This window comes from Asparagus officinalis, chromosome 6, assembly GCF_001876935.1.
Source record: "Asparagus officinalis chromosome 6, Aspof.V1, whole genome shotgun sequence".
NCBI classification, from domain to species: domain Eukaryota; kingdom Viridiplantae; phylum Streptophyta; class Magnoliopsida; order Asparagales; family Asparagaceae; genus Asparagus; species Asparagus officinalis.
This window is the reverse complement of record NC_033799.1, coordinates 33,850,807-33,875,989: the sequence shown is the minus strand read 5'-3', so window position 1 is coordinate 33,875,989 and position 25,183 is coordinate 33,850,807. Positions and strand designations below refer to the sequence as shown.

Sequence of the window (25,183 nt, the reverse complement as noted above, 5' to 3'; positions counted from 1 at the left end):
CAGCGTCAGGACTCTGGTAAGTGTAGAAATTAGGGTTTGGGTTTGGGTTTCGGGTTTTCTTTTTCGTTCGCAAATCTCAGCCGTGTCGGGAACGGGTCGGGGGCATGTCGGGGCGTTGACGCTTGTCGGAGGCGTTGATCGCGTGTCGAACGCGTGTCCATGTCCGATGCGTGTCGGACGCGGACTCGGGGCCAAGTTTCGCGTGTCGGTGCTTCATAGGGCATGAGTTAGGATCCATGCATACATGGGAAGAAACTAATATTACTAGGTTGGAACCTGACTCGGGTATGATTTAAACTGGACAATGTTGATTTGACACGAAATTTTGAAAGATTTAACCAAAGATCTGATACTGTAGCACTGTTGTAGACAGTTGAGTTTTGTTGTGTGTTTATGTGGTTGTAATTCTAAATATCAGAGGTCATATTAGGCCTTCTCTCTTTTTTTCTTCTTTCTTTCCATATGTTTGTATGGTGCCAGATTTAAATTTGCTTTTAATTTGTATCTCATGTAATCAATTGCACGAGATGAAAACTAGTTCGAAAATTATTTTTCACTTTAAGTGAACTTTCTTCCCTTTTGGTCCAGAGGGTTCATTGTCAACCTTGGGGACATGCTTGAGCGGTGGAGCAATTGTGTTTTCAGGTATGCTTCTTAGGCTATTTTTTTTCAAAGTCTCAAGTTTCCAACATGCATGAATTATTTTGTGTCTTGCGAAGCATATATTCATTTATTTAATGTTAACATACTTTTACTTATAGCCATATTAAGAATACATTTATCTTATTTAGTGAAAAATCACTATAAAGACTTGTATATATGACATTGTTAGAGGCTAAATTTTCAGGTGTACTTGTACCTTTTTCTAATTTATAAATATACAGCATGTTCATAGAGAAAAGAGACTCCATAGATGAACGTTTCACAAAAGTTAGGAGTTAATTGCATCTTCATCTATGCATATTGGCACATCTCACATGCTCTTCCCCTTCTTTGATACATTGATAAATGATTTGTTTTTTAACTTCACGCGAAGGATGACTTCCTCAATCATTAAATAATGGTTTGCGTCCGACATTCTAATGACTGCATTGAGTAGAAATAAATGAAAATATCATATTTCTAAGAGTATGAAGCAATAGTCCTTTCCTTTAAGAAGCAGGATATATCATGAGTGGGTAGGCGGGTTAGGTGCACCTCTTCCCTTTACTGAAGCTGGAGTGAACATCTAGTGGTCTGTTAGGTGATACCATGAGAAGCCTGTTATTTGAAATGAAGGTGCCAAATTTGAACTGGCCTTCGGCTTTCCTGTCAATAAGGATCCCCGGTGAAGGGAAAAGGCATTCGGTTCTGGACTTGGGAACTGCAATATGAGATAGTTACCAGCGAACTCTTTTAGGAATCAATTGTTGTTTAATTAGTTGATTATGTAACTCATCCTGATGAATTCGTTGAATTTTGTTACACGTTATAGCTATTTGACTGAAGCTCATTTACTAAAGACTAGTATGGTGCACATGCGTTGCATGTGGACATTTAATTTATATTGAAGTAAGTCAAAGGGGCAAAAAAGATTTAAAGTATTCAAGGTCATATTAAGTCATACACATATTGTTTCCAAAGTCATTAATTCAACGTTTTTTGCAAAGTCTAAATCTGTGAATGTCCATTTAACTTAATGGAGTTGAAAATATAGATATTCTGTGTTCTCAAAATATATTGCCTAGTATCATATTTGTTTCCACATTATACGTCATAATAGTTACCTATACATACCTTGTGGCCTATATCACTTCATGAGGTGCTTTTGAAAACATGAATCTGATGTGGCCTTTTGTTTTTCATGAATTTTATTCATTAGTCGGATTGATCCAAGATTAATGGTATTTGTTACCATTGAATCTTTGGAGTTTCAAGCATTATCCATGTGGTTTGGTGTTTAAAGCATTATCCATGAGACAATTTATTTTAATTGAGAGAAAGTTACAACTCTACCTCTGGAATTCTAAGCAAAAGTCTATATTTTAACTGGTTTTATTTATTGAGCACTCCATGTAGTTTATTTTAATTGAAGAGAAAGCCAAGATCCACCTTTTGTAATTCCATGCAACCAATTTCATTAAATATGGATTTTAATTTAGCAAAAAAAATTTAGCATAAGGCTAAATCATAAGTATTTAAGATGTTTGTTTTTGTAACTTTAGTCTATGAAAAGTCTATGAAACTTTATTTTGTTTTATGTATTATAATTATTTAGAATAATAGACATGCAAAACATGTCACATTTGATCATAGTCGCCGTACTAAACCCATAAATCTATGTTGCCTTAAGCTCTAGTTAATGATAAATGTGTGTTTGGCTGTTTCTTTTTATAAATAAACATAATAAGATTTTGTTGTAATTAAATTTAAAACTTAATTTTTTTGGAAAAAGCTGTTCATCTTTATACATTAAGAATCATAGTTCTAACAAACGTTCAGCAAAGAAATTATGCTGATATCAGCTTATACAGTGAGAAACCTAGGCAGTTGACAGGTTTCCTTTTGGAGTTGGGGGTTGCCTGGTTCAGCTCGTAACAACCTTCTTTTGGGCAAGGCATGGCTAGGGGTTTTTCTAGAACCCGTCATCTTTTTTCTCGAAAAAAAAAAAGTTTTTTCGCACATTAAAGTTCAACAACATATGTCATTTATTCATTGTTAATATGTAAAACAATGAATACAAAAGTTTATAGTCACTTTCTGAGTAAAACTTGATGATGAATGGTTAAAAAAGTATGCAAGCTTTATCTTTTTATGGGATTTAAAGTTTCTCTAGCATAATTCACATTACCCGTAGTACACATGTTGATTGTAAATCATTGCAATTCTATTCTTCAGACATCAACAACGTAAATGAGAAAAGTAAATTTCAAGATACGATGGTTTCACATGTATACCTGTGCCATTCTCACTAAAGATTTGTATACGACAATGTCTCCATGGGGGTGGAACATATCTAAAAGCTGAAGATTGCATGGTTAATTGTTAAGCAACACAAGATATAACTTTGTTGATAATAATTCTAAAAATTAAAACAAAACTACTTCACTTTGGTAATAATATAACATTGTTATAACATATACCTACCCTGCAACTCTAGCGCATTTCTTGTATGGCTTTCTCACGCGCAATGACCTGCTAATTAACTAAAAGTCTAAATCATATGATTATGTATGTTTTCTAGATAGGAAAACATAAAAAAATTTTATGGACAAAAAAGTAAACTAAATAAAGCAACTAACTACTTGCATGTTGCAACAAAGAGACCCTTTTTCTTACAGTATCCTTCTGTCAACCGGCTTCAGCCTGTCCTGAACATCAGGCAATGCTCATCTCAGCAACAGACATCGCATACGCCATGTAAGCCTCCGTAAGCCTCCGTCTCTTGTTTGTGAAGCTCAGCCGGAACAACGCTACCATTCTTCTCCTTCATCAAAAAACCCACATTCTCTTCATCTTCGCCCTTCTTCATGGCAGCTTTTTTTTATCTCGGGGCATTGTAAGGTCTCACTTTGAGAGAGAGGGCAATAAATTCGAAGGTATTAAATAATTCAGTTACATATGCTTTTGAAGGTGTCACGGGCCGTGAAAGGTTTTGTTGAGAAAGAAAGATTCATGAGAAATAATATTGTATTATATTAAATGTTTGCCTATGCATTCAATACTATTTAGGTTATATTTAAATTGGTACGTTTAATCACATCTCATAAAATATTTAAATTGGTACGTTTAATCACATCTCATAAAATATCGCTTTAACATATTTTATGTTTTTTCTGTATTAATTAATATTAATTATGCATATTATATAAGACTTACAAGGATTGTTTTTCACGTTTGTTCGATAGCTATATATACTAAATAGTGTATATGCATAATATTAGAAAACTAATGAATAAAATAATAGGTTCTAGGTTAAATTTGGATGCAATTTAGAGGGGCAAGTTTGAAAATTCTACTTGTTTGATGTGCGTGTATAATATATATATAGAGAGAGAGAGAGAGAGAGAGAGAGCGAGAGAGAGAGAGTAAAGCTCCTATAAACTTAAGTGTATAGGAGCACTTGTCTACTAAACTTTTTATCCATTCATTATACTTTGGGATTTATGCTTCACATCAAGGATATTTTTGAGATTTGTGCCTTCATTTATACCACATGCTAGCACAAATCTCAATGCAAAATCAATGGATAAAAAAGTTGGTTAACAAAGAGCTCATATCCACTTAAGTTTATAGGAGTTATAAATATATGTATATATATATATATAATGAGTACAAAGGGGAAAATATCAGCATTAATCCTATAGCGGCTAGCCTTGAAGATAGAAAAGAGTTTGAAACTCAAATAGCAGAGCTATTCAAACTCAATTTGATTCAACAAACAAAATCAAACCGTTCCTCTCCTTCTTGCATGGTCAAAAACAATGCCGAGCATAAGAGAGGGAAGGTAAGGGTGGTCATTAACTATAAAACGATGAATGAAGTTACTAAATGTGATGGATTCTTCATCCCTAATAGCGAAGTGCTATTACACAGGATTCGCGATGCCAGATAGTTTAGTAAATTTGATGCAAAATCAGGATTCTGGCAAATCAAAATAAAGGATGAAGAAAGTAAAAGGCTAACGACATTCATTTGTCCAAACGGAGGACATTATGAATGTAATGTTATGCCATTTGGCCTAAAAAATACTCCTCAAATATCTCAAAAATGGATGAATAGCATTTTTGGGTATTTACTATTTATTGTTGTCTATAAAGACAACATCCTTGTGTTCTCTAAAACTAAGGAAGTACACAAAGAACACCTCATAGCAGTAGCATAACTATTGTTCGATAATAGTATTATTCTATCCTCTAAAAAGATAACTCTAATGAAAGAGGGTATCAAATTTTTAGGGAAAAGAATTGAAAGTGGTCATATAGAATTGCAAGACCATATTATTACAAAGATCAAAAAGTTCAAAGATAACTTTAAAACTCTAAAAGATCTACATAACTTTCCCGACTTACTAAATTATGAGAGAATGTATATACCCAATTTCTCTGAAAAAATTTCTTTACTTCAGAATAAACTTACTGAAAAACAAAAAAAATATCATAAATGCAATGTTACATTAAATGTTGGGCGCTTCTAGGCGTCGGACTTGGTGTCCAGCGCTTAAACACCTAGGCGGGCGCTTAAGTTGTTTTGGGGCGTTTTTTTATTTTTTATTTTTTTTAATTGTGATACTTAAAAATAAATATATATACTCAATCAAATATGCATAAATACTAAAATACAAACCACTGTTTTAAAAAACATCCGCCTAGTCCGCTTAGGCGTACGCCTAGGCTTAGGTGGTATTGAGGCTGCCCATCTAGATTTTAAGAGCATTTAGGGGAGCATTGTCTGCTTACGTGGATTGTACCCTGTAGGCTTTGGTTGTGATTTTAAGTGTTGTAGCCTACACGTCCTCTAAACTCCATTAACCTCCAAATATGAACACATCTACTACCTCTTCCGACCTTTAACAAAACTTCATCGATCACCACTTAAATGAAGAAAGAAATCCGTCAAGACACCAGTCCTGCATCTAAGCTTGTTATAACATTGACATTCACTATCAATTATTATAATTAAAAATAAAATAGAAGACATCTTAGGCTCTAGCATTGTTAATTATTATTTTGGCTATTTAGTATCTAAGATGCATGATTTATTGTGGAACTAAGATTGTTATCTTTTTTTAAAAAATTTATATGAATTTAATACATATTTTTATCAATTATTATAATTAAATAATTTAAAAATAGTCAAACGCCTAGGCGCTGTCTAGACGTACGCACAGGGGTCTAGGCATTAGGCTCTCGCTCAAACGCCTAGTCTGCCTAACGCCTTCTGTAACATTATCGAGGTCCCCCGATCTCTGTAACTACTAACAAGGTAAAGAGTACTTCTTAAATATCTATTTAAGTTAGTTAAAAATCGTAACTTAAACTTAAGAAGTGTAAGTTAACAGTAAACTTAAGTTTAAGTTAATATTAAATTTTTTGTTGATGATAAACTTAAGTTTAAGTAAACAGTAAACTTAAGTTAACAATATTTTAGTTAACAGTAAACTTAAGTTTAAGTTTATTGTTAACTTAAACTTAACAGTAACTTATAAGTTAACAGTAATTTGAGCTGAGAATGAGTTTTTCACTGTTGAGATGAACTTATAATTTGAGTTGAGAAGTATAAACATACAAAGAGCTATTGTAATTGGTAAACCAAGCAATTTAGTTAATAGTGTTGATATTTTAGTATTTATGCATTTTTGATTGAGTATATATATATATTTATCTTCAAGTATCACAATTAAAAAAAAAAACGCCTAGAAACCGTTTAGACGTCTGCCTAGGCGACTAAGCACTGGGCGTCAAGTCCGACGCCTAGAAGCGCCTAGCGTTTAATGTAACATTGATACCAACACTGTTAACTAAATTGCTTGGTTTACCAATTACAATAGCTCTTTGTATGTTTATACTTCTCAACTCAGATTATAAGTTCATCTCAACAGTGAAAAACTCATTCTCAACTCAAATTACTGTTAACTTATAAATTACTGTTAACTTATAAATTACTGTTAAGTTTAAGCTTAAGTTAATAGTAAACTTAAACGTATGTTTACTGTTAACCGAAATATTATTAACTTAAGTTTACTGTTTACTTAAACTTAAGTTTACTGTTAACAAAAAAACTTAATATTAACTTAAACTTAAACTTAAGTTTACTGTTAAGTGTTAACTTAACCTTAAATTTAACTTAAACTTAAACTTAAACTTAAGTTTACTGTTAACTTACACTTCTTAAGTTTAAGTTATTATTGTTAACTAACTTAAATAGATATTTAAGAAGTATTCTTTACCTTGTTAGTAGTTACAGAGATCGAGGAAACTCGGAGATCGAAGACGAGGTGGGAGAGCTTTGACTAACTTCTAGTGCTTAGAGATCGAAGACGAGCTCGAAGATCCAAGATCGGGGGAGCTCAGAGATCGAAGATGAGCTCGGAGATAGAAGACGAGCTCGGAGATCAAAGATGAGATCGAAGACGAAGTTCGAGAGGACGCTTCGACAGAGGTGACTTCGACGAGGCTTCGACGAGGTCAAGGGAGCTTCGACTGGGCTTCGACGAGGTCAGGGGAGCTTCAACGAGGAACAGAACTTCGGAAGCGAGCGAAGTTTGTGGCGGCGTCGGGAGTGATAAAGATAATTAGGGTTCCTATTGTTTAGTTTGGGTTTGGGTTTGAGTTTGTTTATTTCAGCCCGCATTTGCTTTTTTTTTTTGAAATTCTTGGGCGAGCCGTTTAAGCGGCCCGCTTAACTCTAGGCGGCCGTGTAGGCGCTCCCAGTGCCTAAACACAGCCGCTTAGAGTGTTTTGAGATGCCTTGGGCACCACCTCCTTCTAGACACTGCATAAATGTGTGAATTATTAGAACACAAAAATTAAAATTAAACTTAATGATGTACAATTACAAGAAACTGTCAATATAAAAAAAGAAATAAAGAAATAAAAGATCCTTTATCAGCTGCAATCTGAAGATACATAGTCATACAGATTGATGCTTCAGATATACATTGGGCAAGAATCATATTTGCAATTCCGCCTAAACACCCGTGCTTCAAGCTGGTATCAGAGCCTAGTTCAAGGGCAAAAGTCAACCAATTAGATCCCGAAATATGTGTATATTGTACTAGGAAATTTAAAGGACTAGAGAAAAATTATGCTACATATGATATGACAAGGAATTATTAGCCATAAAAAATACTATTAATTTCTTATAAATATATTTATTATCATCTGAGTTCATTATTAAAATGGATAATCTAGTTGTCACACAGTTTCCCAAAAAAAAAACGGATTCTTTAATTGAGAAATATGTGCGCAGAATTAGATGGTCTATGGAATTAGAGAACTATATTTATAATGTTTGATATATTCCCGAATTCACTAATATTGATGATGATTTCCTCTCCAGGCATGGCTAGCTCCTCATCAGGAAAGCAGCCGGATAAATGCAAGACACCGATTCCCCCTTAAAATGAGGTAAAGGAAAAAGGTAAAGAAGACACCTTTGCGATACCCCAAATGACTCAAGTCCTTAATAAGCATTTAAACATGGATACTATGGAATAGGACATTGCAACCATTGCCCGATTCCTTACTACTTCGGGAAAAATGTTTACTGAAGACTATAATGAATTAATGAGATGTCTAGGCTTCATAATAAATCTACAAGAGCCTGGAAGACGAAAATATACTCATCAATTAGTGGAGTATATTAAAATAATTATGACACCAGACAATCTATGAATGACCTTATTGTATCAGGTGCGTTAAACATCAAAGAGAACCTCAACAATAAGGAGGCAACCGATAGTGGCTTTGTTCTTGTTAAAGGAAAAATAAAACGAAAAGCAGAAGAAAAAACTTCTCAAAATAAGAAGCCCAATGCTCCTTAGGGACATTGAAAAAAGCCTCTACAAATTAAAGACATAGTAGTAAACATTTAGTATAATAGCAATTTATCAGAAGAAGACTACACCGTTATAAACAATCTCTGAAAGAAACTTCAAGAGATAAGAGTTTCCGCTCTAGATATTAATGCTTGTTTATCAGCATTAGAAAAAGTTACTAAGGAAAAGAATCGAAAGATTCAAGATCTTGAGAAAGTATACCACGGATGCAGAGACATTGTGAAAAATCTTATGAGTTAATCAACCTTGACTATGTCAACGGCACTGGAGACGTAGAAAGAACAAATGCGAGACTCTTTGAGCTCAAGCTCAAGGGATCTAAGAACGATCCTAGAGGAAATCGAGATCAAAGATTTAGCAGTAACAAAAATAGATGCTTTTGCTGAATTCGCAACTATTTTAAGTTTGATATTTTAAAATATTAGACACAAAGAATATTAAAAGACATGCTCGACAGTTATCAAAAAATCTGATCGATGATCAGACAATGCTCTTATTTTTTGAAAAGCTGAAGGATGACAGAATAAGCTCGTTGTTTAAATTAGCCTCACAAGTTGTATTGAACCAATATGACCGACCTAGAGTACTAGGTAGCTTTGAGCTCATACCCATGCATAAAGAACATATTAAAAAGGGCCTAACACACAAATTATATGTTAATAAAGCTAGACCGGAAGAATACAAGCCCTTCATTCATGAAGTATGCAGTTAGACACTTGAAGAATCAGATAAATTTTAACGAGTCTTTGAGTTCACAATGGACAATATGGGAAGGACGTAACTTGTTTGAATTCTAGCATTCCTACCAAATTTGGAGGATAGATCCTTTAACAAGAGAATCCTACTTTTTGGCGTATTCCTTTCTATGAAAAAAATATGATCTGAAAGATGAAAAAGAAATGGCTGCAATTGAGTTATTTGAAGCATTGCATTACAATAATGGAAAAATGATAGTAAAGGGTCATATTATACTCTCTCTCTCTCTCATTTGGTCATCAAAGAAAAAGAATTGCAGGAAAAATTTGAAGAGACAATGGTGTTAGGACCAATCACTTGCTGAGCAAAGTTGTATGAATTAATGATGAGCACATGAAATAGTACTTTATCAATGCGCTCTTTTGATCAAGACTAAGAAGCATTGTGAGACTTGCTTGACCCTAGAAGGAGCACCGAGATAAATAAGAAGAAACGAGAAGAATTGTTACTTTTCCAAAATAATGTTACTTTATTAAAGATACTTTTCTTAAGCTACTTTTGTAAAGTAACTTTAAAGATTCACTAAGTCGGTTTTGAGTCTATATATAGAAAGGGTCAGGGTCTTGTAAGAATCATCGAAAAATTCAGATAGTGTTTTTAGAGTGTCTTTAGAAAGTGTGTGATCAGAGTGGCATCAGAGCTTGCATCGATATTCTGCGAGCCTGAAGTCTTGTAATAAAAACTTTAAAGTTTATTTTCTTATTAATAATATAATGTTCTAAATTTCCTTTCTTTCTCAAATCTCTGCCTTCATTATGTAGTTTAAGTTTATGATATTCTGTTTATATTTGCTTTGTTTATCAAGCTACGCCTAGAGGAAACTAGGCTGTGCTCTCTCTCTGAAGAAGCATGTTAAGATTGTGGTCATGGTTGAAAGATGGCATGGGTGCTGCTGGAGTGGAATGCTTCTGAAGCTATCTTCCCCATGTAATTCGATGTTTTCATTGACTCGATCTAATATATAAAAATATCTATTGAGGAATTTGGTATTGAAAATACATGTTTTCCTATGAACATCATTCCGATGAAGTTTAGGATTAGCTAATTTTAGTCGTCCTATGTTCTCATCTAAGATAGAGAACTTTTCTCCTTAGAGATCATATATATCAGTTTCAGAAAACTCAATATTTTCTCCTGACATACTACTAGTCTCCTTAGTCATCATGTAGATTAGTGGATAGTCATAATCCTCTTCACTATTTGTGTCGGATTCCATTACTAATTCGTAGTACGAATTGTCAGAATCAATTTAGAGTTGGTTTATCTCGATGAGATCTAACCTAAATTTAGATATGTTCTCTATAATTATTTCATTTGTATTTTTCTTTTTAGAATATTCGTTTGCATAGTGGCCGACTTCTTGGCATATGAAACATTTACAAGCCTTTTTTGAGGCTCGGGGTTTTACCGTTAATTTTTTCTTTTCTTGGGGGTTTCCCTTGTTTGTGTTGGTTTGTTTTCTAGAAAACTTTCGCTTTTTAAATCTATATGGTTTTCAAAATTACCTTTAATACAACTATCCTTGAGTTGGCTCTATGGTATGGTTTAAAACAACATATTCTAATGGATATCCTTGGATCTTGTCACAACAAGATTGCCCAATGACGCTATCCTTGAGTTGGCTCTTTGTTTGGTCAAAAGCTTTAAATAATTGACAATATTGTTCTAGTTCTCTTATTATAAAGAGTTGAATAGCACCACTAAACCTTTCGTGTTCAGGGATCTTTTCTAAATATGGCTCTTCTAAGAGTGTATCTGATGGTATAGGCAATTTTTTGAACACATGTTTGGTACACCAATCCATTCATTGCTTGTTTTTAAGGCAATAGACTAATTTAAAATAATCTATTAAACAAATTTGACATAGCCTTATTTGTAAGAGTCTTCTTTCTATGTCAAGTTCTAGTTTATCTAATGGTTTGACCTCAAAGGTCTTGATTACAGTCAGAGCAGTTTCTGGTGTTACATTTGCCATTTTCTCTTTATTATCATCTTTTGTGATTTCTACTAACTTTACCCAATTAGCGGCCATGCCGTCAATATATATTCTATGAATTGGGCTGTCTCCCAATCATAGAAATGCATGATCCCAATAATATGTGAGGTCCATCTATTTATATAATTAGTTCTTTCTCTAATCGGTATTTTATCTCTATTAAAACAGAGTTCGCCCATACTTATAGGTTTATGTACCACGGCTTCTTCATACATTTATTTGTATTTAGTCCGCATATGAGATGGTAGATCTCTTCGCGTTCTTTGCGAATAGGATGGCATAGACTCAAACCTAGTTAATTTTGGTATACTAAACATATGATTCCACTGATCACTTTAGGATATTCGCTCCCATTAACTAGTTCTACCCGTTGTTTGCCTTTGTTGCAGAGGCGGAGTTGGGTTTTGTTTGGATGGTGTTGCGATGATCGGGTGACCGAAGTTTCCCTATTCGTCATTTGCGCATCTGCCATATTTATGACGCGGGTGTCTTCGTTTCTGATGATGAATCATTTTGGCTATAATTAGAATATTTAATTTAGTAAAAATTTATTATTGTTTGATTTGTTTGCTAAGCAGCTCTATTTGTGGATCTTGTACTTATTGTGTTAATGTATTTATTGGTTGTCTTAACATAGCCTTATTTAAAGGATTAAAGGTTTCTGGTTGAAGGATATCTATTAGACCCTTCGTTTTTATCATCATATTTAGATTATTTGTCCAGTGCTGTTTACGGGGAGTTCTGTCGTTATGGGTTGGACTTTTGTCTTTTCTTCGAATATTATTTATATTCAAAGCTTTCATTTCTTCAATATGTTTTTGAAGGCTTAGGATATTTGTATTCATATCCTCTAATGGATATACCATATATATTATAGAATTCAGCATTGAAGGCAAATCCTGGTTGGTTGGTGACCGGTAGAGTCTTTAGGTACATGCAATAAATGCTTGTAACTCTTAGGGGGGGTTAGTCATCTAGAACTTAAAACTGGAACTGGGATAATTTGTGGGATAAATTTTTAAGGTGTTAGTCACATAGAACTAGGAAATGGGATATTTTTTTATAGTGTTAGTCAAGTAGAACTTTTGTAGAACTAGAACTGTATTATTTTTTTGGTGCGTTAGTCAAGTAGAATTCTACTAGAATTTGAATTGGGATAATTGGTCATAATTATCCCACAAATTATACTACCTATATATATAACCATAAGTTCTCCTCTCTCAAATTATCCCACACATTGGAAAGAATACAATTGGGAAAAAAAGTGAAACGTCGCCTCCCTCCCTCTTGGTTAAAATTTTTTTGCCATGAAGTCAATCATCCGTTCATTTTTCTGTCTTTACTTTGTTTTTGTGATGATTAGATCTTTTATTATTATCTTCAAGATGTATTACTTTATTGATAGCTTTTTGACGTTTAAATTACTTTATTATTATTTGTTTGATCTAAGTTTTCTCTCCACAACAGTGGTTTAGGTTAAGAATATAGTGTTGGTGGGTTAGTGCTAAAGATATGCGGGCTATTTATATTTTTTTTACAAGTTAGAAAGCAACTTTGCGATCACATTGATGATTAGATGTTGAATGGTTAATGGTGATATCTATTATTATTAAATCGGCTCAGTAAATTGATTAGGATATTTATAGTTCATCTGTCGATCATCTGTTTAGCGGCCACGGATGATTCTTGTGTACATTTTATTTATTTGCTGATTTGGTTTCAGCGATCATGATGAGATTGGTCCAAAGGGTTAATGGCTGAAAAATGCTTATTTTTCTTTCTTTATGATGTTATGAGATTTGAACTTCGACATTTATGATCCTCCACTAGAAGCTCCACGAAATGTTGCTGATGCAGACGATGACTCCGATAAAGAAGACGAGTTACAGACTCAATGAACAGTTGTAGGAGTTTGGAAAAATTCTATGGCAGATACCATGTGGGATGATAGAAGCCATGTGGGATGATGGAAGTCGAGTCACTCTAGGGATTTAGATTTTTATTTATTTGTAAATTATTTTATTATTTGAGATGAATAGTGATGCTTTATTGCATTATATTTTATAGTTATCACTAGAATTTGCTTATAAATATTATATTATTTTTAATATACAATTATTAACAATAGTAATTTATACCCACCATTACCTCTACCAAATTATCCTACCAAATTATGCAACTTCATAATATTATCCATCATTATCCCACCAAATTATCCTACCAAATTATCACACTTTAATAATTACTCATCATTGTTCCACTAAATTATCTGTGTCAAAAAATTATCCCACTTTACCAATTATCCCAGTTCTACTTAAAAAGTTCTAGGTGACTAACCCCCCCTTAGGTTCAGCACTTAGTCTACATGTTTCTTGACTTAATTCTGACATTTTTAATATTTATCTTTTTTCTTTCTCTATCTCTTCTTATGTTAGTTAATTTCTACTATATATGTTTATTCTTTACCTTCCTTACCAAAGGTTTGACCCTCTTCTCTCCGGCTAAATACACACCATCTGAAGGTGGCTTTTTCTTCAGACTAAGGACTCGAACCCGGCAGCACTCATGCTGCCTTACAACCATCATCACACTCCTAGCATGCTGCTTCAAAGAGAGAGCGCATAGTCTAGTTTCGTTTCCTACCTCTAGGCATAGCTTGATAAACAAAGCAAATATAAGCAGACTAGAAGAGAATTAAACTACATAATGAAGACAGAGATTGGAGGAAAAAAGAAAATTTAGAACATTATATTATTAATAAGAAATAAACTTACAAGATTTCATTACAAGACTTCAAGCCGGCAGAATACCAATGCAAGCTCTGATACCACTTTGATCACACACTTTCTGAAGACACTTTAAAAACACTCTTTGACTTTTTTTGATGATCCTTACAAGGCCTTAACCCCTCCTATATATAGGCTCAAAACCGATTTAGGGAATCTTTAAAGTTAATTTACAGACGTTTCTTTATAAAAGTAGCTTTAGAGAAGATAACTTTTCAAAAGTAACTTTTCAAAAGTAACTTTAATAAAGTCACTTTAATAAAGTAACTTTTCAAAAGTAACTTTTCAAAAGTAACTTGAAAAGTAACTTTTCAAAAGTAACTTTAATAAAGTCACTTTAATAAACACTTTAATAAAGTAACCTTATTCTGGAAGACTAATGATGCTTCTCGTTTGTTATCTCGGTGCTCCTTCTAGGGTCAAGCAAGTCCCACCATGCTTCTCTGTCTGTTTTTGGAGTCGTATCTTGATTAAAAGAGCATACTAAAAAAGTACTTCTTCCTGTGGCCATCATTAATTCATACTACTACTTTGCTCAGCGGGCGATGAGTCCTAAAACCATGATTTCTTCAAATTTTTCCTACAATTCTTTTTTCTTTGAAGACCAAATGAGGGAGATAGAGAATAATATGATCCTTTAATATTATTTTCCTATTATTGCAATGCAATGCTTCAAAGTACTCAATTGCAGGCATTTCTTTTTCATCTTTCAGATTATATTCTTTTTCATTGAACAGAGTATGTTGGAAGTGGGGTTTCCTTGTTAAAGGGTCTATCCTCCAGATTTGGTAGGAAGGATAGAATTCAAACACATTACGTTCTTCCCATATTGTCCATATTTTATACTCAAAAACTCGTTGAAGTTTATGTATTTCTTCAAGTGTCTGATTGCATACTTCAGGAATAAAGGGCTTGTATTCTTTGAGTCTAGTTTTAGTAACATATAATTCGTGTTAGGCCCTTTTTAATATGTTTTTTATGTATGAGTATAAGCTAAAAGCTAGCTAGTACATTGGGTCGGTCATATTGGTTCAATATAACCCGTGAGGCTGATTTGAGCAACGAGCTTATCCCGTCATCCTTCAGCTTTAAAAAAATGGGAGCATTGCCTGATCATCAATCTGGTTTCTTTGATAATTGTTGTCCATGTCTTTTAATTTTCTGTGTCTGATATTTTGAAATATCAAACTTGAAATAGTTGGCGAGTTTGACAAAAACATCAACTTTTATTACTGCTAGATCTTTGATCTCAATTTCATCTAGGATCGTTCTTAGATACATTGAGTTTGAGCCCATAAAGTCTCACATTTGTTCTTTCTGCGTCTTCGGGGCCGTTGACATAGTCAAGATTGATTGACTCATAAGATTTTTCACAATGTCTTTGCATTTGTGGTATCCTTTCTTGAGGTCTTGAATCTTTCGATTCTTTTTCTTGATAATTTTTTCTAATGCTGATAACAAGCATTAGTATCTGAAGCGGAAACTCTCTTTTTCTGGAGTTTCTTTCAGAGATTGCTTATTGTGGTGTAGTCTTCTTCTGGTAAATTGGTATTATACCAGTTTTGACTACTATGTCTTTAAACTGTAGAGGCTTTTTCTAGTGCCCTAGGGAGCATTGAGCTTCTTATTTTGAGAAGTTTTTTTTCCTGCTTCTCGCCTTGCTTTTATCCGGTTGCTTTCCCGATGAGGAGCCGGCCATGCCTGGATAGGAAATCAACGCCAATATTAGTGAATTCTGGAATATATTGAACAGTATGAATATAGTTCTCTAATTCCATGGACCATCTAATTCTGCGCATGTTCTTCTCAATTCAAGAATTAGTTTTCTTTTTGAGAAACCGTGTAACAACTTGATTATCCATTTCAATAATGAACTTGGATGATAATATATATATTTATAAGGAATTAAAAATAATTTTGATTATATATATTATATATAGTATATATATATATATATATATATATATCTATATATATTTATAGAGAGAGAGAGAGAGAGAGAGAAGAGAGAGAGAGGAGAGAGAGAGAGAGAGAGAGAGAGAGTAAAGAATATTTAACTCCTAGTAGCACTAATGTAATATAAAAGTTTGGGGGCTATGGAAGTATTAAAGGGGCGTAGTATTATGTATTGTGTGTTTGTGTTTGACTTGAGGGGGGGGGGGGTTTTATGTATGCATGGATGTTTTTTATGGATGTGCATATGTGTTTTGAAGGGCTTTTCAGAAGAAAATGATTTAACATCCAACATACTTTTATAATAGTATAAGATATAAGATTGTTTTATAACAAACGCTTTCTCCTTAGAAGATTAACAATCTCTGTAAATATTCAAGTTTCTGGGTGAAGTGGTCACTCCCAGGATTAAACAACAGTCCCACATTCATATCTTCTTCAACACTTCCTACACCACATCAGGAAAGAAAAAAGAGAGTCTTGGAGGTGGGATTCATCTGTTCAAGCTTGATTATCTCTACACCCAATGTGAGTTTTCTATTTTGGTTTGTTCCCTAGCAGAATTGAACAAACAAATGGTTTATTATGGCATACAAAAGGACTCTATTCTACGTGAACCACATGGTTAAATTATTCTTGAATTAAAAGAAATTATGAATCGGCTTTGACTCTAAACAATGAAGTCAAATAGTGCCATTGGGAATTTTGTAGAGAGTTTGATCCTGGCTCAGGACAAAGGTAAGTGGTATGCTAATACCCTGTACATTGCGGACCAAAAGGAGTAAACACCTGTGTATGTGGAGATGTCTGGATGTCCGACTCTGGATACTATGAGGGTGCACTGCCTATCAGCTTGGCCTTTTGGAATGTAGTTACCAAGGCATGTTCTACTTTAAGGAACAACTTGATATTCTGGATGTCTAAGATGTTAAATCCATTGCATGGTATTCCTTTAACATGGAATATTCCAGTGCGTTTCCTTTCCCTCATATAAGAGATTTTACTTACAATTGAAGTCAGTTATTTGGAAGGATAAAACAGGTGATTCTTTTTTATCTTTAACTACAAAATCCATCAGTTATGACTTATTAAAACTATAATCATCCAAGTTGACAGGTCATTATGTGACTGCTGGATAGCTTCTGTGTCTTACTCAATTATGCTTTGATGATTGCTTTACTCGTTCTAAGTTGAATGACACTCTAGGATAGTTTCTAACCTTGCATTGAATGTCTATTTGTGTCTACATGACGACTTTTCAATGTTCAGAAACTATTTAGTAAACTACTAAATTTTGTTGACTCTAATAGGCATATCATTTATTCTTTTGGTTCAACAACTTCTGTGTGTCCAACACCTATCTAAATAGATTTCTTTCCCTGTTTATGTGCAGGTCGACACTGCACCGAGTAATAGTTGATGGTCAGGAGCGCTATTCTGTAAGTTCCATGGATCATGGTTTTGAACAAGTCTTCTGAAAATAATACATATCACCCATGCCGCCTCTCCTTTTTTAAGTAGACTATGACTTATCTTGCTATCGTTAGGTTTTCAGTACTTCGTAAGACATTTTGGTCTTGTTTGCATATCAAGTGCATGATTAACAATATGACCTGGTCTGGCACTTGGTTGCTTTCTGTCTTTTATTGTTATTTGTAATCAAAATATTAATCTCTTCTACATGTCTGCAATCTGGTTTATGCTTAGCATATCTTAGCATGTTCATGTCCACATATAGGACATTTCATTTATCTGTAGTCATTAGTTCTCACCTGATACATCGCTATACGAATAATCTGTACTATTTTCCCCACATGGTAAGTTTTCACCTGACATTTTGAATGTCGGCCCTAGACAAGAATCAAAACCAATTCTGATCCATCATTTAAAGATTTCTGTGGTAAAATATTATATTTTTAATTCACTATTTGTAATGGAAGCAGATTGCCTATTTTGTGGAGCCAAGCCATGAGTGCCTTGTTGAGTGCTTGCCGACCTGTACATCTGAGGCAAACCCTCCCAAGTAAGTTTCCACTCCTGATACTTTTTGTGTATGTATGGATGTGTATTTGTATGAGTTGATAGGTTGGGATAGTTTCAAGAAGTTTGTTTCAGGTTGTAAATAAGAATGCAATGGATGTCCTTGAATATATTCCTATCCATACCCGACTGGATACATATAGAGATTATCTCTATATGTATCCAGTGGGATATGGATGCATATATCATTTTATTTTTTGATTGGATGTCAGTACGAGTATGATACAGGTGAAAAAAAGTCGGATACAAATGTGGTTATTTGGGTTTTTGTGTCAATTAAATGGTTGAAATTGTATTGGCTTTGAATTGGTAGATCTAAACCAAATTTTGATAATCTAGATGGTAATGCTTAGATCTTAAGTGTGTTGAACACGTTGGTAGGTACTGATTTGAGAAATTGTGTTTTATTTCAATATTACTTGTGTCGCGTGATCTATATACTTTTTGGTCTTTCTATTTTCCTTACGTCAGGTATGTATCCTCTCTTTTTTAGGTCAATGAAATAAACTTTTATTCATCACCAAACTTTGAAAATGTGGAGTACATCAAGATATCAAAATCATGTCTGATATGAATCTAAACCTGAAAGCAAATCACGCTTTACAGTTTCTCAAATTTTCCTCTTTTACATGATCAGGAATATTTTCATTAAAAACTTTAGAAAAATAGAGAACTTCACATCTTTGAATAGCCGATCAGGAGAATGCATTTTTTGCTGAAATATCCTCAGGTTCCTCTCCTTCCATACCCAATATACAGTTGCCGATAGTGCCATTCTTTTCATTTTCTTCATGAAACCATCCCCCTTCAAGTTATTGCTATACTAGGTTATGATTTGGTTCCAGCTGCAAGATCTCCAAGCATAATTCAACCAATCCATCACTTTATTCCAAACATATGTAGAGTATTGACATTCAAAGAACAAGTGCTTGTTGGTTTCCTCTTGACGATTTGAAGCTGGACATAAGACACAGTGGTTTGTTTCCAGAATTCCCAATTTTCATAGCCTATCTTGTGTCAATAATCTGGAGAGGGTAGCTAACCATAAGATAACTGAGTGCTTTGGATAGTGTAAGCCACCCCAAATTGAGTCTGACCAAGTTACAGGGCTAGTTGATTGATTTAAAGCTTGATATATGGAAGAAATCTGAAGTTTGCCATTAATGTAACAGTCACAGATAGTTTTTAACAGTTCATCCTTGTTTCCAAATCTTCTTAAAGCCATATCTTTCACCTTAAGCAATTGTATCCACATCCAAGAGACATTTTTCTTTGGTTGAACTAACCATAAATCAATTTGGCGAAGATAGTTCCCATGCACCCATTTAATCCACAACAAATCTTTTTTGATGTGTATCATCCATAGAGTCTTTATTGTAGCTGCATAGTTCCAATTCTTTGCAGAAAATAATCCCAGCTCCACCCATCTTTTTGTCTTTGCAAGTATCACTCTAGGAAACCAATTCTAATTTTTTGGCCCCATAAGAAAGAAAGCCGAGCAAAGTTTGCTAATTTTTTCCAACACCTTGATCGGCAGAACATAATTGCTTGTCCAATAATTTTGGATCCCCAATATAACTGATTTGATCAGTTGTATTCTCCCAGCATTCGACAATTTTCTCCTGCTTTGCTGACCCTGGAATTGTTCAGAGATTTTGCTGATCAAAGGTGAACAATCCAGATAATAAAGTCTTTTACATATCAATGGCATTCCCAAATATCTCACAGGTAATGAGCCCTCTGAGAAATTTAAATAAGAATAAATCTGATTCCTTATATTATCTTCAACCCCACCAAGGTATATAGAACATTTGCTAGAGTTAGCCTCCAAGCCTGACACCCTACTGAATTCTTGAAGACAATAGTTCAATTTACTTATTGAATTCATATCAGCTCTGCTAAATAGGAGTAAGTCATCAGCAAAAATTAAGTGGGTGATCTTCATGCCAGCACATTTTGGATGAAACTTGAAGGAACTGTCAGTTTTAAGTGTTTTAAGCTTCCTGGACAAATATTCCATACCAATCTCAAATAGATATGGAGATAGTGAATCACCTTGTCTCAATCCCCTAGCTCCCTCAAAATATCCATGTAATGACCCATTAAGGGATAAAGAAAATCTTGTAGTAGTAACACATTCCATAATCCACATAATCATGTTTTCTGAAAATCCTAGCCGTGTCAACATGGCTTTGATGAAATTCCAACTTATTGTATCAAATGCTTTCCTCAAGTCTATGTTAAGAACTACCCTTGGTGAAATGTGCCTTCTTCCATAATGCTTGATGAGCTCATGAGCAAGCAAAATATTGTTTGAGATAAGTCTTCCTTTAACAAAAGTACTTTGTGCATCATTGATCAGATATCCTATAATTTTCTGAATTCTAGCGGCCATAATCTTTGAAATAATTTTGTAGACACAATTGTAGCAGGAGATTGGTCTAAAATCAGATGGTGAACTAGGATTGAGAATTTTAGGCACTAATGTGGTAGCTGTTGTATTAAAAGCTCTAAGAAGCTTACCAGAATTAAAGAATTCCTTCACAGCTTTGATCAAGTCATCTCCAATAATATCTCAAGCAGCCTTGAAGAAAGAGGCACTAAATCCATCCGGTCCAGGAGCTTTTTCGTCAGAAATTGCATAAACAGCTTGTTTGATTTCATCTCTAGTGACAGGAGAGCTCATGATGATCTTCTGGCTATTACTGAGAATAGGACCATCAGAGATTACTGCATGGTCAGGATCAGAGGTGTGTATTGTAGTGCCTAAAAGTCTCTTATAGTATGCAACAAGCTCAGATACAATCTCAGACATTTCAGTAACTCTTGTTCCATCTTCAGAGCATAGGGATAATACCCTATTGTGGTGTCTTCTGGCCTTCATGACTGAATGAAAATATTGAGAGCATTTATCAGCATGCACAGCCCAATTGTTGTTAGTTTTTTGCCTGTAAAAGGATTCTTCACAAAGCAACAACCTATTGTATTTATGAATACATTCCTTCTCTTTAGAAATCAGGTTTGGATTGAAGAGATCATTACTCAACATCTTTTGAACTGCTTTTAATTCCTCCTTAGCTCTTAAAACTTGCTCTCCTATGTTCATGAAATGTTTTTTGTTTAACTCCTTAAGAGCATGTTTAAGTTTCTTGAGCTTGGAAACCAGTCTGTACATGTTGAACCCTTGAATTTCCTGCTCCCAAACAGATTTAACAACAGATAAGAAATTTGTATGCTTTGTCCACAATTTGTAGAATTTGAAAGGCTTTTTGCCCTGGTAATCTTCATCCCCAATAGTTATAAGTGCCAGTGAATGATCAGAACAAACCGGAACTAAGAATTCCACTTGACTTGACTTGATGTGTATTGCTGAATCCATCTATCATTTACCAAGATTCTGTCTAATCTGCTCTAAACTCTAGTGTTAGCCTCTTGTTTGTTGCTCCAAGTGAAAAAACACCTAGTGGATTTGATGTGTAGCAGCTGACTTGAGGATATGAAACTTTGGAAATCAACCATGTCAGAATCTGAAGTATACGTGCCTCCTAGTTTTTCTTCATCACTAATAATTGTATTGAAATCCCCACCAACCAACCAGGGACAATTAATATTCTGATTGAAATTAAGGAGACCTTGCCATAGAGTTATTCTCCCCTCCCTTTGATTTAAGGCATAAACCACAGATATCATGCATGAGAGATAGCCATCCTTTGATTGAACTGAGCATGACAAGTATTGTTCAGTAGATTTAACACATTGGATTGTGAGAATGTCATTATTCCAAAGAAGCCAAATCCTTCCACTACCAGCCTCTTGAACATTTGATACCCAATTCCAATTTTTAGCAATTTTTTCGGCTATAAGATTCATTTTTTCCTCAGTAAGCTTTGTTTCTAAGAGAGCTATAAAAGGAAGTTTATAGTCATGTATGAATTGCTTGACACTCAAGTGTTTAGAGGATTTATTAAATCCTCTAATATTCCAGATAGCTAGGTGCATTATTGATTTCCACACCTATCAACATAACAGGGGTCAAGCTCATTCACCTGATAATCCAATGGAGAGAATTGAGTTTGATGAATTTGATCTCCAGTAGTATTAACTTTTGTTATCCTAGCAATATTTGCTCTACTGACACTAGTAAATCCAGATGCATTTACCATTGGGGATGAAAATTGATAAACATTTGTTAGTTCATGTCTGACACATTGTATAACAAATCCTGCTGTGCATGTTTCCCAGTTTTTTGAAAATCAGGGGTACTAGCAATTGCTTTTCCTTTATCAGATGAGCTAGCAGTAGTTTTACCTTGACCATTCATTTTGTGCATGTTTTCACCAATTTGTTGTGCATCTTTTCCAACCATTTGCATTTGCTCAGAATTTGCATCATTTCCCAGTCTGATACTGGCATGTGCATTTTTTCCAGAATTTACAGTTTGCTCTTCCCCTTCCCCAGCATCTGGTCTTATTCCCCTCATATGAGATTGTGCATTTTCCCCAGATACATGCATATTCTGTTCAGTATTAGCTCTTCCACCAGCTCTTGTTCTTGATACATGTCCAGACACATGTGATTCTGTTTGTGCACAATTTGCATGTGCATCATTTCCCTCCTTCCTATTAATAGGAATCCACGTTTTTCTAATTTTGTCTTCTGCAATGATCAGTTTCATGCCCAATAATATTGTAATTAGAACACCATCTAGGTTTAAGTTCATAGATAACTTTCTGATTATAGCTTTTTCCATCTGGTCCTTGGATATCAATACTGTCAGGTAATGGCTCCTTTAGGGGCCATTTCACCTCAAGCAATACTCTTGCGTAGCTTAGCCTTTGTCTTGTTGTTGTTAACATATCAGTTGTTATAGGGCACCCTTTAAGGCTTGAAATTTTGCTAATGCCAATAACACTCCATAGATTGAGCTAAGGTTAGGAAATTACACCCACATTAGATAGGAACAATCCTGATTTTTTTCCATTTTAGTGTCAATGGACCATGGCTTAAGAACCAACGGTCTAGAGCCAAAAAACCAAGGCGCTGCTTCCAAAATATCCCTCATCTGCTGCTCAGATTGGAAGTAAAAAAGAAACACTCATTGCTTGATTAAAGAAGTTTTAGGTATTGATATTCTTCCCCATACTTTGCTTTTATATGCTTCCATAGATCTAAATTTAACATTCAACCCTATAACATGCCCTATCAATGAGTATTTCCAGTATTCTTCACCTTTCTTCCATTCCTCAACAGAGAAAATTACATGAGAAGGTGGAATAAAATTTAGAGACGATTCTTTCCCTGGTTTCCTGTTATCAGAAAAGAGGCTAGCAAAAGTTTTTTTAACCTGGTTATTCATTTTATTAGCCTCATCATCTAGCCCTAGAATTCCTGATTCACCATTACCATCCCCTTCCAGATTTAGCTTTCCAGCATTCCCATTTTCTATAACAGATTGAGCTACAAACGGAGTAAATATCTCAATATTCTCATCAATCACCTCAGTAGACTCATCTATACCAGATGCATTACCTTCATCCACATCATCAGCCCAAGAGATAGAGTTAGGAGTCTTAGTTGGCGAGCAAGAACATGACCAGATCTAAGTTGAATCGGATCTGAGATTGAATTAGTTCTAGCCAAAACCTCTTCCATTAACAACTTCTTCTTAGCTCCCTTTGGACCTGTACTCTCCATTACTGCCATGGATGGAGCCCTCAATGCCTTTACTGTTCCATTGCTTTCCTCAGCTCCATTGATCTCCACCGATTCCTCAAATCCCACAGTTCCATCAACTGTAGAAGAAGAGGAAGGAAAGACGAAGATTGAATCTCTTAATACAGTGTTGACGATCCCCTTGCTTCCACTTTTCTTCTTCTTCCTCATTTGAGAACAGGCGGAGACGCACAATAGCAGGAGAAAAATCGCCCTATAAAATGCGCCCTTTAACTAACTGCCCCCTGTATAATTAGTTATTTCCAGGTATATATCTTCTTAGTCATATCTGATATCCTCTCATTGTAGTCATATTTGTACTGCATTTGGTAGATATGGATATGGTTGTTATGCTGAACCATATTCGTATCTGTTTCTGTAGCATGTCCAATCTGTATCTAACCCATTTGCATCCGTAGTTACTAATTCTATTAGAACGTTTATTCAGATATTGGTTTATCATATTCTTTTTGTTAATTGAGTTGTTGGATCAACTTATTCGAGTGAGCCTATTTTGTTTGTTGATAGTAGTTTGGATTTTCATCAGGTTTCCTCCAGTGACATGTGCAGAATACCTATCAAAGCGATATAAGGACACACATGCTGATCTAAGTTCATACAATAACGGTTATCGAGCATGAAAGAGAAAAACTCCATATTTCTTTTCAAGGTCGAAGTTCTGTACAGGAGCTCTCTGGTTTCTCCCATTTAATACCTTATATGATCCTTATAACAGATCAATACCATAACATAAAGAAGATAAAAGATTGTCGGCAAAGATGCAACTGAAAATGTATGCTATTTATTATGTAAATTTTGATGTCTCTTGTTTGTATCATTTGATCAATAATGACGCAAACCCTGTTGGAACTAGATGTATCTGGATTATCAGCTTATATATGATTCATGTTTAATTAGTAAAACTTGTTTGATTATGTAAACAGCTGAAATTTTATGGGTTCACTGCTTGCTAACAGGCAAAATTTCCTAAGCCTATTAACACCCCGCGCTTGTGAAGCTGAGGGCATTCAAGCTGCCAATAACATGTCGTTACAACTTTGTGCTGTTTGGATCGCTCTTGCATTTGAATGCAGATGTAAAATCTCTGAATTTTTGGTCTATTTTGCTTTCGCAGCAGTATATCAGTACCGTAAAAACATCCAAGAAACACATCTTGAAGTTTGGATGTAGTTGGAACCACAAAAGGCTCCAACTACTCCTGTCCGAGAATGTGAGCCGTAATCGAATGTTCATTATGACCTGTTGTTATTGGAATTAATAATCACATGGTACTCCCTTAAAATTGGAAGAAACATAACATGTCCGCTTGCATGGAAAGTTTAGGTTCGATGGTTTTCTATAAGAAAGAAAGGCTTTTCCTTTCCAAATTGTATAACCCAT

The 25,183-nt window shown here is 34.5% G+C and overlaps 1 protein-coding gene across 5 annotated transcripts in view; it reads left to right on the top strand.

The window, feature by feature from the left end:
* The window catches only part of LOC109845168 (2-oxoglutarate-Fe(II) type oxidoreductase), a 36,528-nt gene extending 11,823 nt beyond the window's left edge, over positions 1–24,705 (top strand). For 2 of the 5 annotated variants that reach the window (XM_020414379.1, XM_020414380.1), the window contains exons 8-11: positions 589–645; positions 17,424–17,469; positions 17,974–18,053; positions 24,330–24,705. In XM_020414379.1, coding sequence (XP_020269968.1) covers positions 589–645; positions 17,424–17,469; positions 17,974–18,053; positions 24,330–24,423 — 277 coding nt within the window. In that variant the 3' untranslated portion in view covers positions 24,424–24,705. Of the gene's footprint in view, positions 1–588; positions 646–8,040; positions 8,122–11,680; positions 11,874–17,423; positions 17,470–17,973; positions 18,054–24,329 lie in introns of those variants that run through there. The other 3 variants (XR_002248239.1, XR_002248240.1, XM_020414382.1) reach the window with 3 other exon arrangements.